Source organism: Suricata suricatta, chromosome 9 (genome assembly GCF_006229205.1).
Source record: "Suricata suricatta isolate VVHF042 chromosome 9, meerkat_22Aug2017_6uvM2_HiC, whole genome shotgun sequence".
In the NCBI taxonomy this organism is placed as follows: domain Eukaryota; kingdom Metazoa; phylum Chordata; class Mammalia; order Carnivora; family Herpestidae; genus Suricata; species Suricata suricatta.
Genome location: NC_043708.1, coordinates 131,068,269 through 131,093,925, shown reverse-complemented (window position 1 = coordinate 131,093,925; position 25,657 = coordinate 131,068,269). Strand labels below are relative to the sequence as shown.

Below are 25,657 nucleotides of genomic sequence, written 5' to 3'. Positions count from 1 at the left end.
GTCACAGCGAGTGGGGGGCTCTGCTGGGTCCTGGCGCCTGTGTCGGTCACAGCGAGTGGGGGGGCTCTGCTGGGTCCTGGCACCTGTGTCAGTCATGGACAGTGAATGAAGAGGGATGTGCTGAGGAGGCACATCATCTCCAGAGACACAGGACACTCAGGAGAATCTGGCCATGACACAGTTTCAGCCAGTTCCCTCTTCTAATTAGGATTTGTTTACAAATATTTAAAAGTAAAATCTACATTGAAAAATAGCAAGGTTTCAAATATATCGAGACTTTTTCACACATGCAGGATGCAGGATGGGGAAATGCAGTATATGACGGCTCCCCCAAGCTCTCCCGCGTTAGCGTGTCACGGACACCCACCTTCAGCAAGAAACAGTGTTCAGGCGCAGCTTAGACAGATGGCTAGCACGTGATCCTGAGCACATTTTGCACAGGACATCTCACGGCTGAAAAGTATGAGGAATGCGTTTTAAACGAAAATGCCATGGGTTACATTTGCATCCATGTCCCAGGACGGCAGATGTGAAGCAACTCCACCAGCTGCGGCCCCCAGGTGGGGAAGCGCAGTTCGGTTAATGTAACAGGGACGCGAGCCCCAGAAACCCACAGAGGTTAAGGAAGCCCTAGAATGACAAAGGATAATTTCTGGTTCGGATACTTGAGAAACGCCTAACAGAGGTGGTGGTGTGTGAGGTGGGCCTTGTAAGGCGGGCAGTACAGAGGAGAGACAGGAAGCGAGGCAGGGAGTTCCGGCTGTGTGGGGGAAAAGGATGAGCCAAGGACACTCAGAGCTGGAGCTCACTGCCTTCTGCGGCACTGACTCCCTCCAAGAACCCGAGGGAAGCCACGGACCCTCACCAGAACCACGCGTGTGTGTGTCCAGTAGACAGTTCAGAGCGCATCCTCGGAACCCAGAGCGGAGACCTCTCCCTTAGACATTTCTGCGGAGCTCAGGCGGGCCCAAAGGTTTCCAGAAGTGTAAACTGAGGAAGGACGAACCACAGATATGGCCAGGGTGACCCAGGCTTTGTCCTTGAGCAAGGGTGGACCCTCCCCCAGGGACGCCGGCAGGGGAGGGACAGCAGTGCCGTGGGGGAACCACAGCTCTGGGAGAAGGCACAGACGCCCTCTGGAGACAGAGGCAGTGGAGCAGAAAGCTGGTACAGGGGGGCAGAGTCCACGGAAGAAAGAAAGGGGGTCCCACACCCAGCATCTGACAAACGGGAAACCCAGCACGCAGGAAGAGGCCGCCTATTCTATTTGGCTAAGCTGGGTCTGAAGTGTTCAGATGTCTTTCCAATAGTTGAAGAAGGTTGCGGATCTTGAGAGGAAGGCCGGCTGCTGGCTGCACTTGCCACTGAGGGAACAGGTGAGCAGCTGTGCCCGAGAGCCAGGGCCGCCACGCACAAGGCCCTCTGAAGGCAGCGCTCCTTTGGGTAGGATGACACGCACGTGGGCACGAAGCAGCTTGGAGAGCTGGTGCTTCTGACCCCTTGCAAGCATCTCCAGGACAAAAGTGAGTGTGCGTGGGGGGAACACGCATTAATCAAAACCATGACGAGAGGCTACGTTGCTCCCCGCAGGATGGCTGTCATCCCCTGTGGCCTGCGAGGTGTGGACCGCGGCAGCCACTGTGGGACAGCACGGCGGGTCAGGGACAGCTGTACGATCTGGCAGTTCCACCTCTGCATAGAAGCTGAGGAGAATCGCACAGAGGACGCGGGCAGGTGCTTGCACACGCGCGTCTGCAGCAGCATCACCCCCAGCAGATGGGTCTACACACTTAAGGGAACACCACTAAGCCCTCAAAAGCAAGGGAACCCCGACTCACGCCATAGCATGGATGAACCCTGAAGACATTATGCTCGGTGCAATGAATGAGTGAGAAGCACTGGATGATTCCACATCTATGAGGTAACTAGAGTCAACGAACTCACAGATAAAAAAATAAAACGGTTTCCAGGGACTGGGGGTGGGGGGAGGGAGAAACATGGAATTATTGTTTAATAGGTGGAGAGTTTACTTGCAAAGACAAAAACGTTCTGGAGATGGATGGCAGTAAACGGTGCACAACAGCATGACACCGAACTATACACCTGACACATGGCAGATTTTATGTTACATGCAACCTCCCAACGCTAAAACAAAATGAATGTGCAGCAAAGAAGAAGAGTCAGTGGCCAAGCGGCTCGCACAGTGAGCAGCAGAGCTGGAGCTCTGGGCCAGATCCTACCAATCATGGTCAATGCCATTACCCAGAGGGCAAACCCCATGTGCACCAAGTGTGGAAAGAATGTCAAAACATGTCTCAGCATTTTCCACCACATCCTGTACTCGGTGACAGCAGCACCAAGCATACCGTCTTCTTGGTGTGAAACACAACACGCTTACTACAGAGATGAACCGCTTCGGAGAGACAAGCCGGATTACTAACCATCTTCCCCTCCTTCTGCTGGGTTTCGGAGTCTGACGTCACAGATACACCTGCCCTAGTCTCAGTTCTGTTCTTCAACACCTCTCTTTCTCACACCAAGAGCCGACTTAAAGGCCACACCATGTGGCTACTTCAGATACATCGCCGAGCCCTGAGCACGACATGGGAACACCGCTGTTTGCCTGCTGGTCTCTCTTCCAAAAGGTGAATCTAAGATGGAGATTTTTACATAAATACACGATAAGTAAGCTCTCTGCACTATTAACACTCTTTTTAGCCAGCTCGGAGACTAGGCTGGGCAAGATTCTGATAGCAGAATGAGGAGACAGAAAAGGAAGGAACAACAGTGTTGAAACTACTACTAATTTGAGTTTTAGGAGAAAAACAAAGATGACTATGAGCCCTTCTCTCCAGATTTTGCCCCATGGCATCTTTGAGCTCATATGAGCAAACTACAGGCCTGGCAACTGCCCAGATGGATACGAGAGGGGAGTTAAGATAATTCAGAGATTGTGTTTAGCAAGTAGCTGTAAATGAAGAAAACAGAGACTCTGCCATTAAATATCCATGTTCTTGGAGGAACTGGTTACCAAAAAGCCACTTGCTGGCTCTGATGGCATTTATGATTCTTTGCTAAAAAACAAACGTAGGCCTCTGTCCACACCCCCTCCATGATATGCAGTAGGGTGGCGGACACCATGGATGTTCAACATCCAAAGTTCTGGTGAGCTGCTGTGCGTGTAGAGCACAAAAAAATGAAGTTCACAAGAAGCGCCAGGCCCATCTGGGTAATTTTTCGCTCCTGCCACGAAGCCTGGACCCCTTGTGATTATCGAAACTGCACCCCACGTTGTGTTCCCATCAGTCTGAAAATAGAGTCGTACGTATTTCCAGCAGAGAGGGAGCTGCCTTTTGTTTTTGGCAATGTTTCTCCTACTGTTTATATCTGAACATCCTAATAACGCAGCTTATGGTTACACCCAGCCTTCCTAGCCACTGCTCACATTTACTTCCTCCTCAACTGTCTCAGGAGGTCCAGCCAGAGCTACAGGGCTGAACAAAAACCCACCATCCGGACATGGAAGCCAACACCTGAGTCAAAATCTTTTTAGGGAATTAGACTGCAACTGAGCACACAGGCACACTTGTCTTCAGTCCTTAGCCTCCCTACGTCTTTCGTTTGAGGCAGTGGTGGAAGTGTCTAAGAAAAAATAAATTTCCAAAGGGTGTGTATTTCTCTGGAAAACGGCACTAGAGGTAAAGACTAAGTACTCCTTCTGAGCTTTAGCTGATGAGCTCGCGCGGCCTGCCCAAACATCAGGGAGGAGGGCATCTTCCTCCGCAAACATTCGGACTCCGTGCACACAGACCATGGCTGCAGATCTCTGAAGCATTCTCCTGACACTCTTAGTCACTAGCTACAAAGTATGCTCAATAAACCATCAGTAACATGAAGAGTCCTGTTATTATTAAGTAGACATTTTTCCAGGTACCCAAAGTTATAAAAATTAGTAAAACAGAAACAGCCCTTGGACTAAAATCAGTTCGTATGAGCAGTCATTCTAGAAGTCTGACGCCCTTCATTTTGGTATGCTAGTTTTGCATAAGTTTCAGATACGTAGTGTCCTCTTGGGTTAACCCTGGTCTCGGGAATGCTCACGTTGAGTGAGCTACTGACCTACGTTAGGTGACAACCTCTATGACTCACCAACTTGTGAGTTCCATACGAGATTTCTGAAGGATGCTGACAAAATCGGGCATGTTGCTACCAGAGGGTTTCTGCCCACAGTAAGATTCTCCCACAGCCCACTTGGAGCACGTGATTCACGGTCACAACCACTTGTCGTTAAGAGCCAGAGCTGCCAACATCAAGAGGAGGTCGTCAAGAGAATGTCATATGCTGAGGAAGAGCACCGTGTCTGTGTGTACTCAGCTGGGGAACAGACGGGTGAGTGACCGAGGAACACTATTAACTTATGCACCTTATTATTTAGAAAAGATATCAGAAAAGGGGTAAGATTTCAGGTATGTTGGAGGCTGACGGTGGGAGGCAAGAGCTGGTCTTGGGGCAAAGATTAATGTATATAGAGAAATCTTATGGGAAGGCCTTGATACAGAGGAGCCACGAGGAAACCAACTGGATAGAACTGAAGAAGCCAACAGACAGAATGCGGAAGACCAGGCATGGGGACCTAACCCTGGATGAAACTTCTGATGCTGACCTAGTGACTTACTGCGATGCCAGCAGGAGGGGCCAGAGTTCTAAATGTGGAATTCCACAGCTGCAGGTTCACCAGCTACATCTTGTGTTTACGGTCATATCTCCGTGTTCTTACGTCAACCTTTCAGTACATTAACTACAGCTTACATCGTGGGATGTGCAGGAATCTTTACTTACAAGTCTTAGAATATGGATTCATTTAATGAACAAACTTACTGAGCATTTAATATGAATTAGGAACACTGTTTTGAGTACTTATAGCAAACAGGTGAAAAAACTGCAAACGCATTCATAAGGAAGAGCAAATTTCCATAGATAAAAGTAGAGTGAGAACATACATGTGATCACTTGGGAACTGAAGTGGGATATACACCCAAATATAATACTTTTTTTAAAACATCAACTAAAAATACTGAAGCCTGGGGCACCGGAGTGGTTCAGTCGGTTAAGTGTCTGACTTTGGCTCAGGTCATGATCTCACAGTTCATGGGTTGGAGCCCCGTGTTGGGCTCTGTGCTGACAGCTCAGAGCCTGGAGCCTGTCTTCAGATTCTGTGTCTCCCTCTCTCTTTGCCCCTCCCCTGTTCACACTCTGTCTCTCAAAAATGAATAAACATTAAAAAAACAACTTAAAAATTACACAAGCTCAAAATATAATTGGAGAATACTTATAAATGATTAAAAAAAAACAACTGTGGGGGGAAATCTGCTAAAAACTGTGCAACAGCATGAATTTTTAGGAAGTTATGACACTGTCCTCAGTGCCAGGAAGGCATTCCTACTCTGGGAAAGAAACAATTGAGAGAGCTTCTGAGACAATTTCTAAGAAAGAAATACATTCGTGTTTATAACTGAAAACCGATTCATGTATTTGTGTAATGAAAGGAATGGGCTGACTGGAGGAGGAGGTCTCGGCTAGCGAGAAAGAGCGTCAGCTTGGACGACCAGGTCTGGGTTTGCATCCGATCACCTATCACAGGCGCCGTGAGACCTTCAGGGAATTACAGACCAGCCCCATCTGCTTTTCCATATGTAAAATCAAACACTAGGAATGCAAAAATCAAATGCCTGGATCCCATATCCATCCACTTCTTCCCACTTCAGACCACAAAACCAAGCGGCCATGCCTGGGTGGCCATAATGGCAGCCTAAGTCGTCCCCATACTGCCAGAGGGACCTCTTCAAAACACAGTCTGAGGAGTGACCCATCCAAACAGAGCCAGCTCCTCCTCCCCGTGGCTGGCAAGGCCCTCTCTTCCTGAGGTCCCCCTTACGACTCTTCTGATACCGCTCCTCTGCTTGTTCAGGGCACCCCACGCATGGGCCGCACCAGTTCTTCCCTGAGGCCTCAGGTCCTCTCCGTCTACTGTTCATTCCCTCTGGGACCACCTCCTCTTGGCATAGCCAGCATCTTTCTATGCGCAGTTTTTTAAACATTAAAAAAATTTTTTTCTGGGGGTGCGCCTGGGTGGCTCAGTCACTTAAGTCTCCGACTTCGGCTCAGGTCAGATCTCATGTTCGTGGGTTCGAGCCCTGCATCAGGCTCTGTGCTGAGAGCTAGCTCAGAGCCTGGAGCCTGCTTCAGATTCTGTGTCTCCTTCTCTCTCTGCCCCTCCCCGCCTCATGCTCTCTCTCTCTCTCTCAAAAATAAATAAAACATTAAAAAAATAAATTTAAAAATTTTTTTTAATGTTTATTTTTGAGAGAGAGAGAGAGAGAGCGCGCACAGAGGATGGGTAGAGAGAGGGGGAGACATAGAATCCCAAGCAGGCTCCAGGCTCTGAGCTGTGAGCACAGAGCCCCACGTGGAGCTTGAACTCAGGGACTACAAGATCATGACCTGAGCCGTAGTCAGATGCCTAACTGACTGAGCCACCCAGGCGCCCCTGGAGACCAGTTTTTTAAATGTCAGCACCTCAAAAACATCTTCTATAGAAAATAGGCCTTCTCATTATTTCCTATATAGGCCCCTGCTTACTCCTGTCAAATCACTTTTGATAACTTGTACTTTTCTCTCGATGTATTGCCCGTCTTGAAGCAATATGAGGATTTTAAAGAACTGTGTCGCCCTTGGGCTTAGGGCCATTGCCCTGAACAGGTATTAATACTGTTTTAATGCGTAGTTCTCAACAATGTCACCTTTGTCTGTCTCCAAAGAAATTAACACACAACTTAGCCATTTTATTTCAAACACACTAGTTTTAGGACTCCTAGTGTTTACTTATTTGTAATAAATGCTTATTTTCTGAGAAATGTTCTCCCCTAAAACTCTTTCATTATATAGTTGGCAGCATGGTACAGAAAGAAAAAGAATACAAACAGACTGGTCTAAAAAAACTAATTACGTCCTTTATTACCTGTGGCCTTGTGAAAAAAAAAATCATGTCTTTGCAACTGAAGTACTTCATGCTCCTCACTGTGGCTCAAGAGAACCCTTAAGCTCTTCATCTGAATGGCGGGGCGCGGGGGGAGAGAGTGGCTGCCTGAGCCCTAAGTCTCAGGTGAAATAATGTACATGCAAGTGTTTTCTTACGGCATCTCGGAGGCCAACGAGAGCATAGAGTCCTACACGTTAGCCTTATCTTAAATGTGTAGTATTTCCTGGGATGCCTACACAGAGATTTTCTAGGCTCCCTCCCTCTTTTCCTACTTTCTTTTCCCTCCAGACAGGTAAAATCAGGAGTCAAGCATACAAAGGTCCTAAAAAACGGGCTCTCATAAATATATTATAGGAGAACAAAAATCTTAAACCACCCCAGGGCTTTCATCAAGGTAATCACAGTTCAGAGAAACTAAAATCGACCGTATCTTGGAATCAGCTTAAAATGCCAAGTTACCAACAGCGCTCAGTCTAGGCTGAGCAGGTCGGGCAGCTACCTGACAGCAAAGAGGAGGGACAGTGACACCACTCTACCGCAAGTCACAAGGCCTACCTGGCCACTCATACATTTCATGGGCTTTGGTGTCTAGCCTTCTAAACCCACTGGTTGGCCTCAACAGACCAAAGAAAAAAAAAAACTAGGAAGTCTCAAGTAATGACCTGAATTGGTAAATCGGTAACATGGTTCCAAAACGGCCTTGGCCGGGGAAACCCACCAGCACCCTGCCTGCGCGCCGCCAGCTCTATATAGCCACTTGCTCAGGTAGTGAGACTCTGGCATCTGTGAGGCAGCTGGCCGGCCTCCAGCTTCCCCTGCCTTTGCCAGAAAACCGCCTAACTTCCAAAAAGTGCTCCTGAGTCGTCCAACATTCCCAGACTCCCATCTTATGGCTGGAGGAGTCCTTACTAATTTTAGACGCAAGGACGCCTTCTGTGAGCAATTAGCTCCTCAGAGGCTCCGCCCCCATCCTGCTGTGACACCCAACGTCATGGACACCGAGAAAACAAATACAGCTATCAAGAGTCAGTGAAAAAAGCAGTCAAATCGAGACAGAAGCACCACTCTGCAACTTTAAGAAATAGGTTGGAGACGCTTCCCAAGGAAATAAGTGTCTATCTTGCCCCAAAGAGTTGGGAGAGACAGTAGACTAACCAACAGAAAAGACTCAGACAAGAGGGAGAAACTAAGAAGCAGGAAAAAAGACCAACAGAGTACGATGCCCAGACAGACAGATGGGGCTGGAGCAGGGCAGGGTGAGGGGGTGGGGATCACAGGGATAGAGACGGACACAGATATCTTAGGAGAGAACAACTCTGAAGGTGTATTTCTTCCTCTGTGATTTTCAAGAGTCTGGTTCTCTTCAGCTTAAGAATGCATTTTAAAGCAAGCAAAATGACATTTCAAAAGTGGTTCAATGCTGATTCATAAGTCCCTCCCCGTCTCGGTCTTTTAAGAAGCTTAAAATCAACAACCTCACCCCTCCACGCCCTACTCTGCACACAATCTTCTCCGTCTTTCTCCCAGTGCAGCGCAGGGCAGGGCGGCGGCCAGAGAGCCCGCAGTGCCTGCAGTGTGGCCCCTTACCTTCAGCAGCACCACGTCCACAGTCCTGTCCACCTTGGAGATGTCACACAGGCTGTAGCGCCTCTTGTGCCGTTCATACATTTTTGTCCAAATGCAGAGGAGAGTAAACAAAATGCAGGAGACGTACCCACTGTTAACTTGGGGGACGGACCAGCGCACTCCCCCAAGTCCAGAGTTTCAAATTTCTCACGCTGAGCTGGAGATCTGCGCCTTCCAGACTCCTCTCTCTATAAAACCCTCGAAGGGTCCAAAAAATGATCAAGAAGAAACCAAGCAGAATCCAACTCTTTGAACTAACGGAGAACTTTCTGGCAACTTCAGAGCGCTGGGATGATAAATTTATGATTCATGATATAAACAAGCGCCTCCTGATGCTGAGCTTTAGGCAGATCTTGAGTGAAAGACAAGCACACACCGTTCCCATCACTGGTGGTCACTCCGGCAGGAAGGTTAAGGATGAACCGGCTCAGCATAATGGCTGACACACGTGGGGGAAAAGCCCAGAGCTGGCAATAGAAATCCAGTATGTACTTTATCAGGAAAAGAGAGAGAGAGGAAAAGGGAAGACAACTCTACTTCAAAGGGATGCCATGAAAACATTCTCATTCTCTCATTAGCTTCTGTTCTTAAGGTTAAAAAAAAAGAAAAAAAAAGAAAAGAAAAAAGGAAAAAAGACAAGGAAAGTCAATGTTTCCTTTATAGGAAAAAAAAGTAGATGCTTGGCGATTCTGTTCAGAGTCGAGTCTTTAGTCAGCCTGTTGCTCACCAGGCAGCAGGGCTTGGTTCTGATTTCAGTTGAAAATATCTCCCCACAGCAGAGGGGAAGGAGAAAAGAAAGACCCCTCCTCCTTTGCCCCCCCTTCTCGGGCGGGGCCCTCCCCTGCCCCTGCCCCCCTCTCTCCCTCACCCTCAGGAACACCACTCCTTGCCCTTTCAGCTCTGCAGCCAGCAGCCTTGGAGGTTTGAAAACCTAATTGCAGTGGTGGGAACATGATTCATCCACAGACGAAGAAGAGAAAAACAAGGCTTCCTTTTCCAACCCACTTCCTGCTCCTCCCGCGGCCCCTTCTCCTCCTCCTCGCTCAGTCCCCTATGAAAAAGGCTCTGTCAGGCATCGCAGGATGCACCTCGAAGGCTCTGATGTCGGAGCGGGACGGTAATGCAGGGGGAGGAGGTCGCCCTCACCGTCGCGGGCCAGGACAACACACTCCTCTATTCCACGAAGGACGGCAAAGTGAAACCGCCCAGGGCGCGCGCCGCAGCTCCCTGCCAGATGCAGACCAGTGACTTCATGGGAGAAAAATGTCAGCCCAGCATCTCGGGGCTGTGTCTCTGGGCTCCAGAAGTGGCTGCAAAAGTGCCTGACGGCGCTTACAAAGCAGGAGTTCAGGGTTTTGGTTTTTGCAGGGGGGACGCGGGTGGGGAGGACCCGAGTGGCGGCAGGGCCCTAAGGAAGACTGAGGAGAGAAGGAGCAGGGTGAAGGGCACCTCTCCTCGCGTGGCCCCCCTGCAGCACTTCCACGAGCCCTCGCTGAGCCTGCGTGCGGCTCTGTCACTTCACCCGCCTGTTTTCTCACGGAGACCCACTGCCCCCACCCCGGCAGCCTGGGTGGGGGGACAGGCCTGCCCCAGACCTCTTCCTGACTTCAGACACTCTCTCACTCGGTTTGTGAATGATCTGGGAGGGGAGAAAAGGAGGAACTGAAGGAAGAAAAAGGAAAGAGAGAGGGAGAGAAGGCAAGGATACGAAGATCTCCTTGTAAGAGAGGCAGGCTGCCGCCATTTTCCTCAAGGGGCCAGGGGAGTCCTAGCGAGACCCGGAGAGCGTGAATGAGGGGGTTCAGCTACCCCAAGGGGAAAGGAAGAAAAGAGATTTAGTACTTAAATTTCTGTCCGTATTGCAAACGGAGCCGGTGACCAGGTTTCTCAGGAGTTACAAAGGCCAGGCGGTCTCGCTGCTCACCAGCCCAAAGGCGGGAAACGCGGCGGACCCCACAAGAAAGCAAATGTTCCTGCCTATCACTTACTGCGCTGCAGTCCCGGCTGTGACCGACCAGCGCCCGGGCCCCCACCCCTCACGGTGGCATCCGAGGCCTGCAGGTGGACGGCCTCCCCTTCCCCACATGCCCCCAGTGAGCCCGGGGTTCTCTGAGGTTACCAACAAGAACAGGGAAACAGATGTTGCTTTTCATAAAGAATCAGGATGCAAAACAGTCGAAACAGGATCAGTAGAGCGAACTTAAAAAGTTCTGACCAAAGTTCTTGCTCAGACTCACCCAAAGGGTTTTTTAAAAAAAATATTTACTTTTATTTTTTGAGAGAGAGAGAGGAGACAGAGACAGAGTGAGAGCAGAGGAGGGGTGGGGGCAGGGGGCAGGGTCCAGGCTCTGAGCTGTGAGCACAGAGCCCGACGTGGGCCTCAAACAAACCCTGAGATCAAGACCCAGGCTGAAGCTGGACGCCTAACCGACTGAGCCACCCAGGCGCCCCCCAAAGGGCTGTCTTTACAAACGCTTTGAGACTGCGGTGCAGAGCACGAACTGGAAGGCCCCTCAGGCTGCCGTGTACGGGAAAACTTGCTACTTTATCGGCTTTTCTGGGTGACCTCTCAAGAAGCTGGAATTCAGAACTCCCCTCTGTCCTCAACATGGTCTAGTCCTCCTGCCACTCCCTTCTGTTTTCATTAGAATCGAATGTTTCCTGCTTCCAAGGTTCCCAGGCATCTCTCAAGGGATCAGAGAGGCTTTCATCACCACACAGCCCTCCTCGTCCAGACGTCAGCTAGCTACGAACTGACGGACACCATCTATACTGCTGTAACGAACATTTTGTGCCTCGCAGGGACGCAAACAAATAACCAGGTCTCCGTCCTCAGCAAGTGTATATAATCAGAGAGAAAACGGTTTCAAAATAACGTAGTTGTCGCAAAGGTTTTGAGATCTATAAATTAAACTGTTTTATTACCGACGGTCTGCTGACTTTGGGCCACAGTCTGCAAACCTACGCTTCCTACCCCGTCTGCACAATGAGCCCCCCACAAAGATCTGGAATCTTCCTTACATACTCTTCCTTCTTGTAGAGCAAATTCTCCGGGTGGGGGACAAATGCTCCGGGTGGGGAAAAAAAGGTCTGCTTTGCTTCCCCCTCTGGGTCTGTTCAGCACTTTCCACCGAACAGAGAGTCTGCGGTCCTGGGCTCGGGCTGCTGCTGTGACAATTCCAAGTTTCTATCAAAAACATCTGGAACTACTGAGCAGTTATTCTGTTAGGATTTTGAAACACAGCAACCAATCATTTTATATCCAAACCAGAGCTGAGAGCTAAGAATTTTTGTTTTGAGAAAATGTCCCCCTTCCTTTAATTTTGGGAACTTGTAGTAAAATATGTTTATTATTCACGGCCTCTTACAATAGGAGTTATTTACAAGATTAACGGTCTCACCCTTCTGTGTCCTCCATCTCACTCTCCGTCCACAAAAGGAGGCTCCCTTTGCTTAGTTAGGGCAGAGTCCAGTCCAGAGTCTCCACAGTCGAGTTTCAGAATTAGTACACCACCTAGTGGGTGTGCTGAAGTTCCAAACATAATACCAAAAGCCAGGAAGCACTGCGGGAGGGGGTGTGGGAATCCACTGCTACTAAGCACCTTTCCTGGAACCCCAAAGGGAACGGCAGCAGCATGTGCTGGCCACTGGCTAACTAACCCTGCAGGAGACACAAGGTGCCAGGGTGAAAATCAAGGGCTCCTTCTATTCCGAGGTATGCCAGGGTCTCACTGAGCGACGCGGTCTATTTAGATGGACTCTCAGGACCTAGGTTTCCAGAACTGAAAAAGGACAGGCGTTGGACACTCTTTCAAGTTCCTTCTTGATCAGATATGGCCGGTCTGAGACTAAGAAATCTTTACCACCTGCCACACAGCTCATAGGATGTGGGCAGATTCAGAGGAGGAAAGGGAATTGAGACATTCTCTCAAAATCCGTTGCAGAAAACACGTAGTGAGTTTTTGCATCATTGTATTTTCCTCCTCCACTTTCACATGAAATCAGAAGGAAGGAAAGGTCTACCACAGTTAATTTTCATTTATCTGTGATTTCATCAACTTAAAAATAGTGAGTCATCCAGAGTTGCATGTTTGATGGTGGCAAGATTGACTGGAATACAGATAAGACACTTCACGTCCACTTGGACGATTCGAGTCTGCTTGGAATCACCGACTATTTAACGTACGATGGCTGCCTGATGGAGATGAGAGAGGAGGAAATTAATTACAATGGCTGCGAAGTCACTGTTTCCATCTGGGATATCCTTTTCAGTTTCAGCCTAGGTGTCTGAGCACTACAGGTCCAGGAGAGGGAGGCCTGGGGCCTACCGTCCACCGCCCCGCCCCCAGCACTTCTCTGACTCACGGATTTAGAGGTTCCAAGAAGGTGAAAAAAGCAAAGCAGAAGGCCTTGGCCCGGCACTCAACCAGCAGTTCTTGTGACCATAGCGTGGGTGGTGGCAGAGCAGCGCCTTCTTCGCTTTAACCCCTTCTTGCCTTTGCAAGAAGAAACCTGAAGACCGTTTAGCTGGCGGCAGCAAATTATCTGACCACAGTAACAACGGTAAGAAGAAATTACAATGGAAGAATATAACAAAAATAACAATAAGGCCTTAAAAATGTCTTTTTTTTTTAAACTTTTTTTCTATTATTATTATTATATATATTTTTTAGAGACAGAGAGCATGAGCAAGTGAAAGGCAGAGGGACCAGAGAGAGAATCTTAAGCAGACTCCACGCTCAGTGCAGAGCCCGACATGGGGCTCGATCTCTCCACCTCAAGATCATGATCTGAGCCGACATCAAGAGTTGGACGCTCAACTGACTTGTTCTGAACAACTCAAGAGCCCCTAAAAAAGTCTCTTTACAAGCTTCTGCTCCTCCCGGGAAACCAGTCTCACGGAACATGTCCAAAAATGTTAAATGTTACTAAAATGGCCCACAGCTTGGTGAAATAAAAGGAGGGGGAGGGCCGAGAAAGGAGGGGGCAGATTCGCAATGCAAATGTGCAAAAGCGGTGACAGGATAGTTTCTTCCGCAGCGAGATTCATTAATAACAACGTGTACTGAGGACTTCCTGTCTGCCAGGTGCTTCCACACGGACAACCTCATTTATTCCTCATCAAGAGCTCCAAGGTCACTGTCTGCGCTGGGGCGGAGGAAGACCTGCCCGCAGCGGCCCCGTCGTTGTGAAGGTCGCACCGCTGACAAAATGAGTCTCCATTAAACTCCATTCTGTGAGTCTTCTTCCTCTCCATTATATATCTTATTCTGCCTTGACTAATAAACCCCCCACAGTTAAAGAAATGAAACTGCCGTTTAGAAAATGGAAGTAAAAAAATTGAGGAAAGAAAACTTAGAACTCCTTGCTTGTACCAGTAGCTCAGACTGTACTCTACACAAATGCCAAAGGTTAGAAAACAGTTTTCCTCTTTGGATAAAAATGACAAACGGATCCTAATTTTAGAAAGTTCAGGTAGACAGTGTATCACTACACTGAACAGAGTCAATTTCTTTGTCAACATTTTCATCCTGAATGTTTCCCTTTTTTAGCTGCTCCCCGCTCTCTAACATAATACAAAAATCAGGACGAACTCACCCAACAGAGAGACGGAAAGATTTCTGGATTTGGACAACTAACTGCCAGTCAGGCCTGCTCTAGAACAAATGGGTCTAGGACTCCTCGCTCTTCTCTTTGGAACAAACATTAGCTACTTCTCGTAGCAGCATTTCAAGTATGTGAAGACACACATCACGACTCACCACCCTCCTCACGGCTTTCTCCTGGACCACGATTCCCAGGGTCGCTCCTCGAGCCACGGGGAACCTGACACAGGGCTCTCCGTGCTTCTGGTGACTGCGAGCCCGGGACAATCAAGATCAAACGTAACCCGGGTACCACCCCAACTAGGAAGATACAAGCCTCTGATGAAATAGGCTCACTTCCCATATTTTTTTTTGTTTGACTCAAATCAGGTCTTCTCCATACCATAAACTTGTGATTTTATTTAAAGACCCACCTCACATCTTCCCCTTCTTTATTCTCATTGAAGTTGCTGTTTTAGCTAAAAACAGCATCTTGAATCTAGATTTTGTCACTGAAATAACAGCTCTCCCTCCAAACTCTGTGTCATCCGTAAGCCAGAACAGCAAGGCTAACAACGGGGACCCAGAGATATCTCACTAACCGCCCCTCCCCCCGCCCGGAAGGACATCGGTGCAGAGAGCACTCTTGATGTAAAGTGCTGTTCCAACAGCTACAAAGCCAAATGAACCCTGAGCCCCATTTCTTCATCTTCTTTACTACATGGAACAGTCTGTAAAATTTCTTGCTGGAACAAACACACCAGATCTATGGGGCCCTCCTGCTCTACCTGTCTAGTGGCCCTCCTAAAAGGAGAAACGAGATACCGCCCATGGAGCATACTGTTGGATGATCGGTTCTCTGTGTGGTCACGCAGTATATTTGAAAGCAGAGGCCAAAGATGGTCATATCCCATCAACTATAAATCATATTCATTATTCTTTTTTTTATTTTTTAAAGTGGGCTCCATGCAGGGCTTGAAGTCACAACCCTGAAATCAAGACCTGAGCTGAGCGTAAGAGTTAGATGCTTAACCGACTGAGCCACTCAGGCACCCCACATCCATTATTATTTCTGAATCTTCTAGCAACACTTATTTTTAGCATGACCTTTATGAGTGCATCACGTAAGACTGGACAACACTGACAAACAAAAGCTACTCTAATTTTTTCCTCATGATGATGCAATATAAGAACTTTTCACATTTAGACATCTTACCAGCTTCATAATCCTCTAATTGCAAACTTTCAGTTGAGTAAAGGAACTATAAGTAACAGCACCTCTTTCCCCGCCAAAGCATTAATAATAAAAAGAATATGCTCCCTCCACACTTTCTTATTCTTCAACACACCAACTATACTACTGATACTAAAATGCATTTTGTACACAAAAGTGTACTTTTGCTGTTTTTCCCACTCAAATAGTGTGTACATACATTTACAAGTTCAAAAAGCCTGAGGTTCAGGCTAAATTTCTGGTCCTAACTTCCATTTCAGATGGTAACCCAAGCCTTGAACAATATTTTTGTAGTTATCACTTAGATAATTCTTAAACATCTTTACTGAAGTATAACTGACATGCAATAAAATGCACCTATTTCAAGTATAGTAGATATTTTGTAAACATTGATTTTTAAATAGAATTTTCAAATTTCCCCCAAAGATTATGGCTTTAAAATACACAGGTATTTTAAAAACATGGAATGCCCAGAATGCTAAAAATGGCAAATTTATGGGTACCTGGGTGGCTCAGTCAGTTAAGCCTCTGACTTCGGCCCAGGTCATGATCTCACGGTTCGTAGGTTCGAGCCCTGCACCAGGCTCTGTGCTGACAGCTAGCTCAGAGCCTGGGGCCTGCTTCAGATTCTGTCTCCTTCTCTCTCTGCCCCTCCCTCCTTCAAAAATGAAAAAAATAAACATTAAAAATCTTTTAAAAATAAAAATAAAATTAAAATGGGGAATTTAGTATCAGTAACAATTTAAACAACCAAGAAATTTCACACAGAGTGTTTGTAATACTGGGTGGCTGTACTTTCCAACGTCACTTGCCACTGACCTAAAGCTCGAACAGGCTGACTTTCAGGAAATGAAGTTAATTAGACAAGCATTTATTGAACACCTATGCTCGGCACTGAGGACACAGCAGCAAATGAGACATGAAGGAGTTATGATAAGGTGCGAGACGTGTTCACACAGAGGAATCACAGGGCCCCAGGACATTTGCCTTTAGACGGAACATGCTCTAAGGCCAGAACAGGCCTGCTGTGGAGATGCTGACTAATCAGGGGCCCTCCGGGTGAGCTGCAGCTAACTAGGTGAGAGGCAGGGAGACCCAGGACGGAGAGCCGCACAGAGGCATCCTCTGCACATTCCAGCAGAGGACTGAGTGAGGGCCAAGGACCAGACGCAAGACAGAGCAAGTGGCAAAGGACAAGGCCTGCAGAGCAGGAAAAAGGCAGTTCCAGGTGAACACGTTACTTACACTGAGAAGTCTGAACCACTGCAAACAAGAAAAAGCGATGGAAGGCTTGTTAGCTAGGGAAAGGCACGAGCAGTTCTGCGGTTCAAAAATAGTTTTCTAGAGCATGCTCGCAGTCACACGTTGGATCAGAGAGGAGGGGGGCCTGAATTCAGGTGATGAAAGTGGAGATCGAGAAAAGGAAATGAGAGTCTGAAGATATTAACCGTTAACAGGCAGTGGAGGCAGAGGAGGAGGGGAAAAGCAGCGTTGTTAGGCCAGGATGCTACCTGGGCAACCCGATAAACAGTGGGGGGGAGCCCAAGGAGGCGGCAGGGAGAGATCGGATGAGGAGTCGTTTTTTGCTGTTGTTTTAATGTTTATTATTTCAAGAGAGACAGAGAGAGAGAGAAAGAGACAGACAGACAGAGAGAGAGACAGAGAGAGAGACAGAGAGCTAGCAAGCGAGCACTCGAGTGAACATGTGAGTAGGGGAGGGGCAGAGAGAGACAATCCCAAGCCGGCTGTGCTGCCAGCTGAGGTCCAACATGGGGGCTCGAACTCACGAACTCTGAGATCATGACCTGAACTGAAATCAGGTGTTGGATGCTTAGCCCACTGAGCCGCACCGGCACCTCTGATGACGAGTCAGTCTCAGATGCAGAGAACCTGAGGGTCTCAGAGACATCCGAGCAAAGCCATGGTAAGCAGGCAAGTGTGTGCATCTGGAGCTCAGAAAGGCTGGGACTGGGCATTTGGATTTGGGAACCAACACGTGGACGGGACATCAGGGACACCAAAAGAAGGAAAGATTTCAAAGAAAGAACGGCAAACAGCGCCAAGTGCTGTAAAAAGCTCATGCAAGTAAGAGATTTGGATTTTGCTACATAAACTGGGCCTGGGCGGGGCAGCTCTGGGCTAGCGGAGCGAGGAGGCTGATCTCAGTCTTCTGCCTGTCACAGGGGACATTCAGGTTCTGTCTGCACACTCCACTTTTCCCAGCTGTCTCTTAGGAAGTCTTTCTTATTAGAGAAAGTGCCTTAGTGGATCTTTCCACAATGTTCCTACAGGATTGCTAACTTGGTAATAAACAGTTTAGATTCCAAAAAGACTTTCTGAGATGTGACTAAAGCATTAGCAGAGAAACGGGACCATTAAGACAAAGTGAGTTCTTTGCAACATGTATGCCTGTTCTTTTGTGCACTTTCCACTTTTTCCAGGAGGTTCTACCACAGAGACCAGAAGAGGACATTTGAATGTACACACTGCTATCTTGGTTAGGAATATGGACAAGTGCTTCAGCAAGGAAATGGAAAAAGAAGGGAACAGCCAACAAGAAACTCCCTTTCCATACCAACATCTATGGAAATAAGAACGAACCTCATTCTATAAAACAAAGGCAATGAGATCAGGGAAACAACACTGACGTTTACTGACCAGAGTTCCCTAATGGGATTTTGTCATCACTAGCCAGTCACGGCCGGTTAGTAGTGAACCAGCGAAGAATAACAAAATTTGTTTACCCATCCAACAAATTTTGGAATGCCTGCTGTAGTTAGGTGGCTCTGCACGGTGTTAGCAGCTATAAAGGTGGATGAGGCGTTTCTGGAGCCTCAAGAAAGGGACAATGGCAGGAAATACAAATATAAGATAGTCTGGATAGTACAAACGAAACACAGAATTCCAGCAGAGGAATGAGGATCTCTGGCTGCACTGATTAGGTAGAAAATTCCATGAGGTGGGCGTTGCCTGTGATGAGTGTGAGGCAGGGCACGAAGCTGGTGAGTGGCCCGTAAGACAGAAGACTAGCCACACTGTCTAGTTACAGGCGTCAAATCCTGTAAGGGAGCTCTATGAGCATTAGCCTGGGAAAGCATCAGCAGCCTAGATTATAAAAGCACATGATGTCATACCGAAAAGTTTAGACTCTATTGAGAGGCTCGTGGGAGCCAGCTAGGACTACGCAGCAGAGAAGCAGTGTGACTCGTGCTGTAATTCAGGAAGATGGTACACACATCTTCAGCCCCATCAAGCCTAATCCCCCTCATCTGGAGATCTCCATGGTCTTATCCAGTCTTATTCGCTGCTGTTCCCTTAGGTAGACATACCGTTGGTTTCTCAATGTTCTACAATCAGGATATGGTTCTTTTTAAATTTTTTAACATTTATTTATGAAAGAGAGAACATCACTGGGGGAGAGGCAAAAAGAGAAAGACACACAGAATACAAAGCAGGCTCCAGGCTTTGAGCTGTCAGCACAGAGCCCCGATGTGGGGCTCGAACTCACGAACTGTGAAATCGTGACCTGAACTGATGTCAGATGCTTAACCGACTGAGCCACACAGGTGCCCCGGTATGTGGTTCTTCCTACCTCAGTGGCCCTGGCTCTTAGGAACAGTTATGAAATTCCCTACCTTGTCTCTTCACCTTAGCCAAAATCCACGCCTCTAATCCTGCTTTTCTTTTTTTTTTTTTTAATGTTTTTATTTATTTTATTTTTGAGAGAGAGAGACAGACAGACAGACAGCGTGAGCAGGGGAGAGTCAGAGAGAGACAGAATCACAGGATCTGAAGACAGGCTCCAGGCTCTGAGCTAGCAGTCAGCACAGAGCCTGACGTGGGCCTTGAACCCGCAAACTGTGAGATCATGACCTGAGCCGAAGTCGAACGCTTAACCAACTGAGCCACCCAGGTGCCCCAAATCCTGCTTTCCTAATGAGGCATCTCTGTCCACTCTAATCCACCTTAAAACTCTGTCCTTTGCACTTTGACGGTCCTTAACTCTGTTACAATCACTCTACAGCGCCCCGCCCCGTCTTGGGTCTGGATGCTGCTCTTTGACTCTAGGTGGGTGCTTAAAGTTCCTTAAAGCCAACAGCCCTTCTTCAGTTTCTCCTGCAAAATGCCAAGAACGGCACCAGACGCTCAAAGGCTAGATGACTGATCACATACTCACTTATCACCACAGTCATAATCCTCAGACTTTTCCAATGGCTGACCAGATTTACTTACTAAATGAGAGAACAAATTTTTTCTTGGTCAGAGCTGACATATAGAAAAGGGGCGTAGTCTAAACAACTTTCTGAATTTAAAGGATAAAAGTCCTGGTCAGACTTGAAAACTCATGTTAAAAATAACCATACCATACCCTTAGGAAAATTCTGAATCCCACGTAAAGTGCAAATGTATGACTTTAGGAAATTACTCAACGTACTCTTCTTATTTTTCACTTCATGGCAAAAAGAATAGCCCTAACACAGTCACTCAGACAAGCCAAAAAATGATTCAGCTTCCCATGAAAGATTTCCCTTATCCCGCCCCACACCACCAGACAGTCATGCCTTCCAAAAAAACAGAGAGGTACAACTTGCTCTTTTTATCAACTCTCCAAAAGAGAAAACAAAGGGAAAAGAGAAAAATCCTTCAAGGGAAAAAGACCAAAAAACCCCATTCTCTAACACTACTGCCAGGTCAATTTTGGCATCTGCCTATTCCCAAAAGAATAAATCTGGTTTTGCTCATTTAGAGTCTACCCTTTGGAGCTTGTATTTGATAATTTTATTTAACTCAAACAGATACTTTGGTGTTCTGAGAATTGTTAAAGGAAGTGCAGCATAATTGTCTGCCTCCGATGAAACTCTAACAATTGGTTTCAGAAGAGCTGTTAGCACAGACCTACATTTTGGGGCGGGGGGCGGGGGGGCCCTTTACTTCATTCCCTGCAGGCCGAGACACACGAGAGGAAGGGAAGGGATGGCCCACTGGCTAGTGACTCGCCAGCACCAGGTCAAGGAGATAAAACTCTGCAGGTAGACTGCCTCTGGAAGCTAACAGAAGCTTTCTGTTCCATAGTTTCTCACCTGCAAAATGGGGTAAAACCCAATCATGGCAAACACTGAAGGAAAAATGTCATTAAGAGGAATAAATGAATTGATACACGTGTTTTGTAAGTGCCCTCGGCCTGAGTACGAAGTGTTAACCGCTATAATATTTCATTATCATCAGTGCCCTTTGCTTTACTTATTTAAAAAAAAATACAAAAGGCATTTAAGTCTCCCTACGAGGGTGGATGGAAGGCAAAACCAAGTCATGGATACATTCTGCCTCAAATTAGCAATTAAAGACCAAAACCCCTTTGCTGTGAATCAGACTGCATGTTCCCCGTGAAGGTATCTGTATCCTGGGACAAGAAAACAGAAGGGAAAGTCGTCTTTTCTGTTAAGTGGGGACAGCAGATAGCTTCTCCAGAAGCTAAGGCCACAGAAGCCATGGAACTTCTGAGCGCCATGTTGTTTATGGAGAAGCAGCTCTTTAAAAACTTTGAGTTGGGACTGGGAACTTACACGAAAGAGTTAGCCGTAGGGGAAAAAAGAAAAAAAAAAAAAAAAAAAAGGAAAATGCTCTTCCTCTGAGGCAAAGGGAAAGGAGTAAGAAAAGACAGATATTTATAGATTTTTCCTGGCCAATCCCCAAGTGCCTAATTTGGGCTGAACTTACAGTGTCCCTGAACAATCCCCCCTCAAGGCTGAAATACGAGTGTGACCCGCTGGGATAAAGAGCATGTGGCTCTAAAGGTGACTCTGGGAGAGAAGTCTGCTCGCCAGCTCCTCCAGTCTTCTCTCCTCTTCTCGTAAGACTCCGCTACCGAGGCCACACAAGTCAACTTGCCATCTCGTGTTCAGACGGAACTTCTCGCCTGCTGCCCCCGACCCGATCTTGCCCTCTGCCCTCATCGTCTTGCTCGTTTATTCAAAACCGGTCAAGTCTTTAACTTCTTCCAACGTGATAGCAAAGGTGACGCCTCTGCTGAGCACCTCAGTCAGAAAGCGGACTGACGCTCTCAGGACTGTACCAGCACGCCCTTCGCCCTGAAAGCATCCATCGATGATCACACTAATCCACGTGCCTTTGTCCAAGACCCTTGGAGCAAGACACCTCCTCTTTCTTGGATCGCCTAAAGATTCCTGGCCTTAGCAATCAACAAATGGTTCCTGCATGAATAAATAAATATCCACCTCTCGGTCTGAAGACCTTTCAGGCAAGGTAACCCCTTTCTCAGAAGATCAAACTGGCATAGGCCCTCTGGATTCAGAAGCTCCTTTTAGTCATGAATTTAATCCCCCACCTCAGATTTCCGATAAGAAGATATACACTAAACAAAGGCATCTACTCTGCGCACTACAAACAATCGCTGGGAAGAGTTAGACCTTTTCAAGAAATCGGACATGCCACAAATGAATCAGCCAGTGGAAGAACTTCCCCGTCTACTCTGACTGGCCTTGTGAACTCTAAATTGCAGCTCAGGTGAAATTCTGTAAGGCCATTCTAAAAATCTGACTAAATACACACTGATTTTTATTTGTTCATAATTATCAACAGCCTGATGGCCTAGTGCCTTTCTCAATATGCATATGATTCTTTCTGGGATTAATATAAATGTTTTCAACATAAACCTTGAAGAGAAAAACGTTCTCAGTGAAACTTAAAAAATATATGCTCTGGGGCGTCAGGGTGGTTCAGTCAGTTGAGCATCCAGCTTTGGCTCAGGTGATCTCACGGTTCGTGAGTTTGAGCCCCGTGCTGGGCTCTGTGCTAATGGCTCAGAGCCTGAAGCCTGCTTCAGATTCTGTGTCTCTTTCTCTCTCTCTCAAAAGTAAATGTTTAAACACACACACACACACACACACACACACACACACACTTTGCACAAAATGGTTAATTAGAAAATGAAAAGACTAAGTTTCAGGGAAGCATTTGGTACTTTCTTTAATGATGTATGTGTGTATATGTTCAATGTGTGTGTCTAATGGTTCACAAGACTGCACAGCACTGACCAGCTGGCTGCTATGCCGAGGACAATACAGCTAACAAATCAAGCTCCCTGTGCGGAGGGCTTATGCATTAGGAGGGCTGCTCCGTGAGCTCCCTGCACTGTGCAGGACACACAGGAGGTCTTTGCTCTGTCCCTCCCTCCAACTTGACACATGTAACTGTCACAATACGTCCCTTCTGCCTACCTGGGTGCCGGGGCACCTCAGTCTGTTGGGTGCCCGACTTCAGCTAGGGTCATGATCTCACGGCTCGTGGGTTCGAGCCCTGTGTCGAGCTCTGTGCTGACAGCTCAGAGCCTGAAGCCTGCTTCAGATTCTGGGTCTCCCTCTCTCTCTGCTCCTCTCCTGCTTGCACTCTGTCTCTCTCAAAAAATGAATAAAACCATTAAAAAAAATTTTTTTTAAAAAGAACAAGCATTGGTGGTCTTCCAAAGAACACAGTATTATTTAATATGGTTTTATGTTTTCTCTCTTTATACAAGTGGAGTTTTCTAATGGCTCTTCTCTAATTCTCATACTGATGAACCTGAACAAGTTTCGATCTGTTCTGTTTCACTACAAAGGCAATTATCCAAATTCTATAGATAGAAAGATGGACCGCTGTTCTTGGTTCAACCCTAAATGCTCATATTAATGAGTTATCAGTGAGGAGCTTCCTCTTCTCCACCTGCTTTTTATTTTTATTATTATTTTTATTTTTTAATTTGAGGGCGTGTTTAAGTGGGAGACAGCGGTGGAGAGAGGGAGGGAGGGAGGGAGAATCCCAAGCAGGCTCCCTGCCCAGCACGGAGCATGACACAGGGCTCCATCTCACCACTCTGAAATCATGACCTGAGCCAAAATCAAGGTTCAGATGCTCAACTGACTGAGCCCCCCCAGGTGCCTGGCCACCTGATTTTTAGTAGCAACTCCTGCCATCCTGATTAAGTCAGTCTCAACCTCAACCGGCAAAACTTAGAAATGTCCAATATAGTTGCTATGGAAACAGAAAACAGGATTTTAAAAGAAAGGGGCTTACTTAAGATTGTCAGTGTCCAAAAGGGAGAAATTAGTAAATGGACTGAGTAAATCTGCTCTATGTAAAGTTCACTGAAGTATTACAGACCATTATCAGTAAGCAGAGGTCAGTCTTGCTCAAAGTTCTTCCTGTGTTTCGTTTTCCTTCAAGACACTTGCCACGCACTTCAAGACACTCACCACGCACGCAACACTGGGTCATGCCTGTCATGTGTGGGATGACGTGGCAGGTCATGTGCAGAGTCACGGGCAGGGGGCAGCAGAGCGCGCAGCAGAGCGCGCCCTGCGGCGGTACGCTGGACTCCGCATCCAGTGCACCACTCAGCACCACTGCACGTCCGAGAAGGCTCTTCCAGAACGAAAGAGCACCTGGGTAGACTCCGAAGGTGCCCTGCCGGCAGGAATGCGTGTGAGCAAGCACAGCAGCAGGTGTGAACGGGGAAAGAGGAGTCTGGTGCGCTGGCCGCTGGATTCCAGACTCAAACAGCAGAGCGGACGGGCCCCTACACGTAACCTCAGGAGCCAGACCATGAGAGCCATGTGCGCTCCGTGACCATGAAGTTTAAGAACTGAAGAGCTACCCTGATTTACGTTTAGCAAGAATCTGGAGTGTAAGCTAGAGCTGTGGTTCTCAAGGTGGGGTCTGCAAAACCTTGAGGGTCCCAGAGCCGTTTTCAGGGCATCGGTGGGATCGAAACTATTTTCACAGTGGTGCCAGAATGTATCTGCCCCTTCCGCTACGCTCATTATGTGTGCTGATGGCCCTGGCATGTTTCAAGGCAGTGTCACCAGAATGGACCGGTGGTCATTATATTCCTCACTGTCACACACTCCCAGTTTCAGCAGAGAAAATACTTTCACATAGAATGTCCCTGACAAAGTTGTAAACATTAATTTCATTCCATTTCAATCTTGAGGTGATTATCTCTTTCATCTGTGTGACAAATGAGAAGTAGACAGAAATGCTCTGCATGTAAGGCAGCGTTAGGTTATCGTGAGGAAATTCACTTGCACAACTGCTTTAAGCTCTGAGCTAAGCTAGCCACTTTTTTCATGGAACAGCATTTTTTTTTACTTGAAAGAAAGGCTGGCAAATGAATGATGCTTATTCAGAACTGGTGTATTTTCTTGGAAAGGAACAAAGTGAACCTGTCTCTCTAGAGAAACCGGCAGTGTTTACTGCTGATAAAATTCAGACTTTCAAGTGAAGATGAGAATTTCAGAAAACTACTATCTGCCACTGTGAAGCTGCCAAGTTTACCAACACTTGAAGTCATTCCTGATGAAACTGGTAGTAATGTTAACAAATGTGACTGAGACTAGAAAGGAAACAACATGCAGCGTTTGGAAGAGGTGCTGTTACTCAATGAATCAGTATTTTCCCAATGACTGATACAGGAGGTTAGAAAATCATGCATGCCTTAAACACCCAGTGCCTGTTAATGTACAGAGCACGAAAAGGTCAAGGACGGAACTTCAGATCCTGTACGGCCAATAATCCTTAAGAGCATATCACCTGTCAATTCTGATTTGGTAGCAAATAAAAACACCAAATCATCTGAGAAAACCATCACAATATTCCTCCCTTTTACAAAGATTGGATTTTCTTTATATAATTCAACCCTAACACTGCATTCTAACGCAGTGACTGCATAAGAGATAGGAGAATCCAACATTTTCTACTGAATGAAGTCAGATTAAAACCAATTAGATTAAAATGCCACTCTTCTAATTTGGTTTTTGTTTTGAAAAAGTTGTTCTCCATAAATAGGCTCTTCATATTAACAAGTAGTGATTTTTATTGTTATTTTAAATTAATACTTTTTAAATGTCTTTTTATTTCTAATGGGGTAAATACTTGTAGGTAAAATCCATTTAAACAAAAGTTCTTTGGGGTTCCTACCTGGAGACCAGAGAGTTCAAGAACTGCTGGGTTCATAAGGCAGTAAGAGGTCAGAGGTAAGGAAACGGTGAATCCAGGTGAGAGGGGAGGGCGTGACCCTCTGATCAGAGTCCGACGCCACAGGTTCAATTGGACAGGCGGCAAATGGGGGCCTGGTGGTGGGCTGTGAATCTGGATGAAAGCTTTCTAGCTAAAGAGACC

The 25,657-nt window shown here is 47.0% G+C and overlaps 1 protein-coding gene across 13 annotated transcripts in view; it reads right to left on the bottom strand.

The window, feature by feature from the left end:
• Positions 1 to 25,657, bottom strand: part of AKAP13 (A-kinase anchoring protein 13) — a 314,398-nt gene that overhangs the window by 98,721 nt on the left and 190,020 nt on the right. The window contains exon 1 of one of the 13 annotated variants that reach the window (XM_029953036.1): positions 8,627 to 8,722. The exons of the other annotated variants lie outside the window; for them this stretch is intronic. Coding sequence (XP_029808896.1) covers positions 8,627 to 8,707 — 81 coding nt within the window. The 5' untranslated portion in view covers positions 8,708 to 8,722. Of the gene's footprint in view, positions 1 to 8,626; positions 8,723 to 25,657 lie in introns of those variants that run through there. 13 annotated transcript variants of the gene reach the window in all.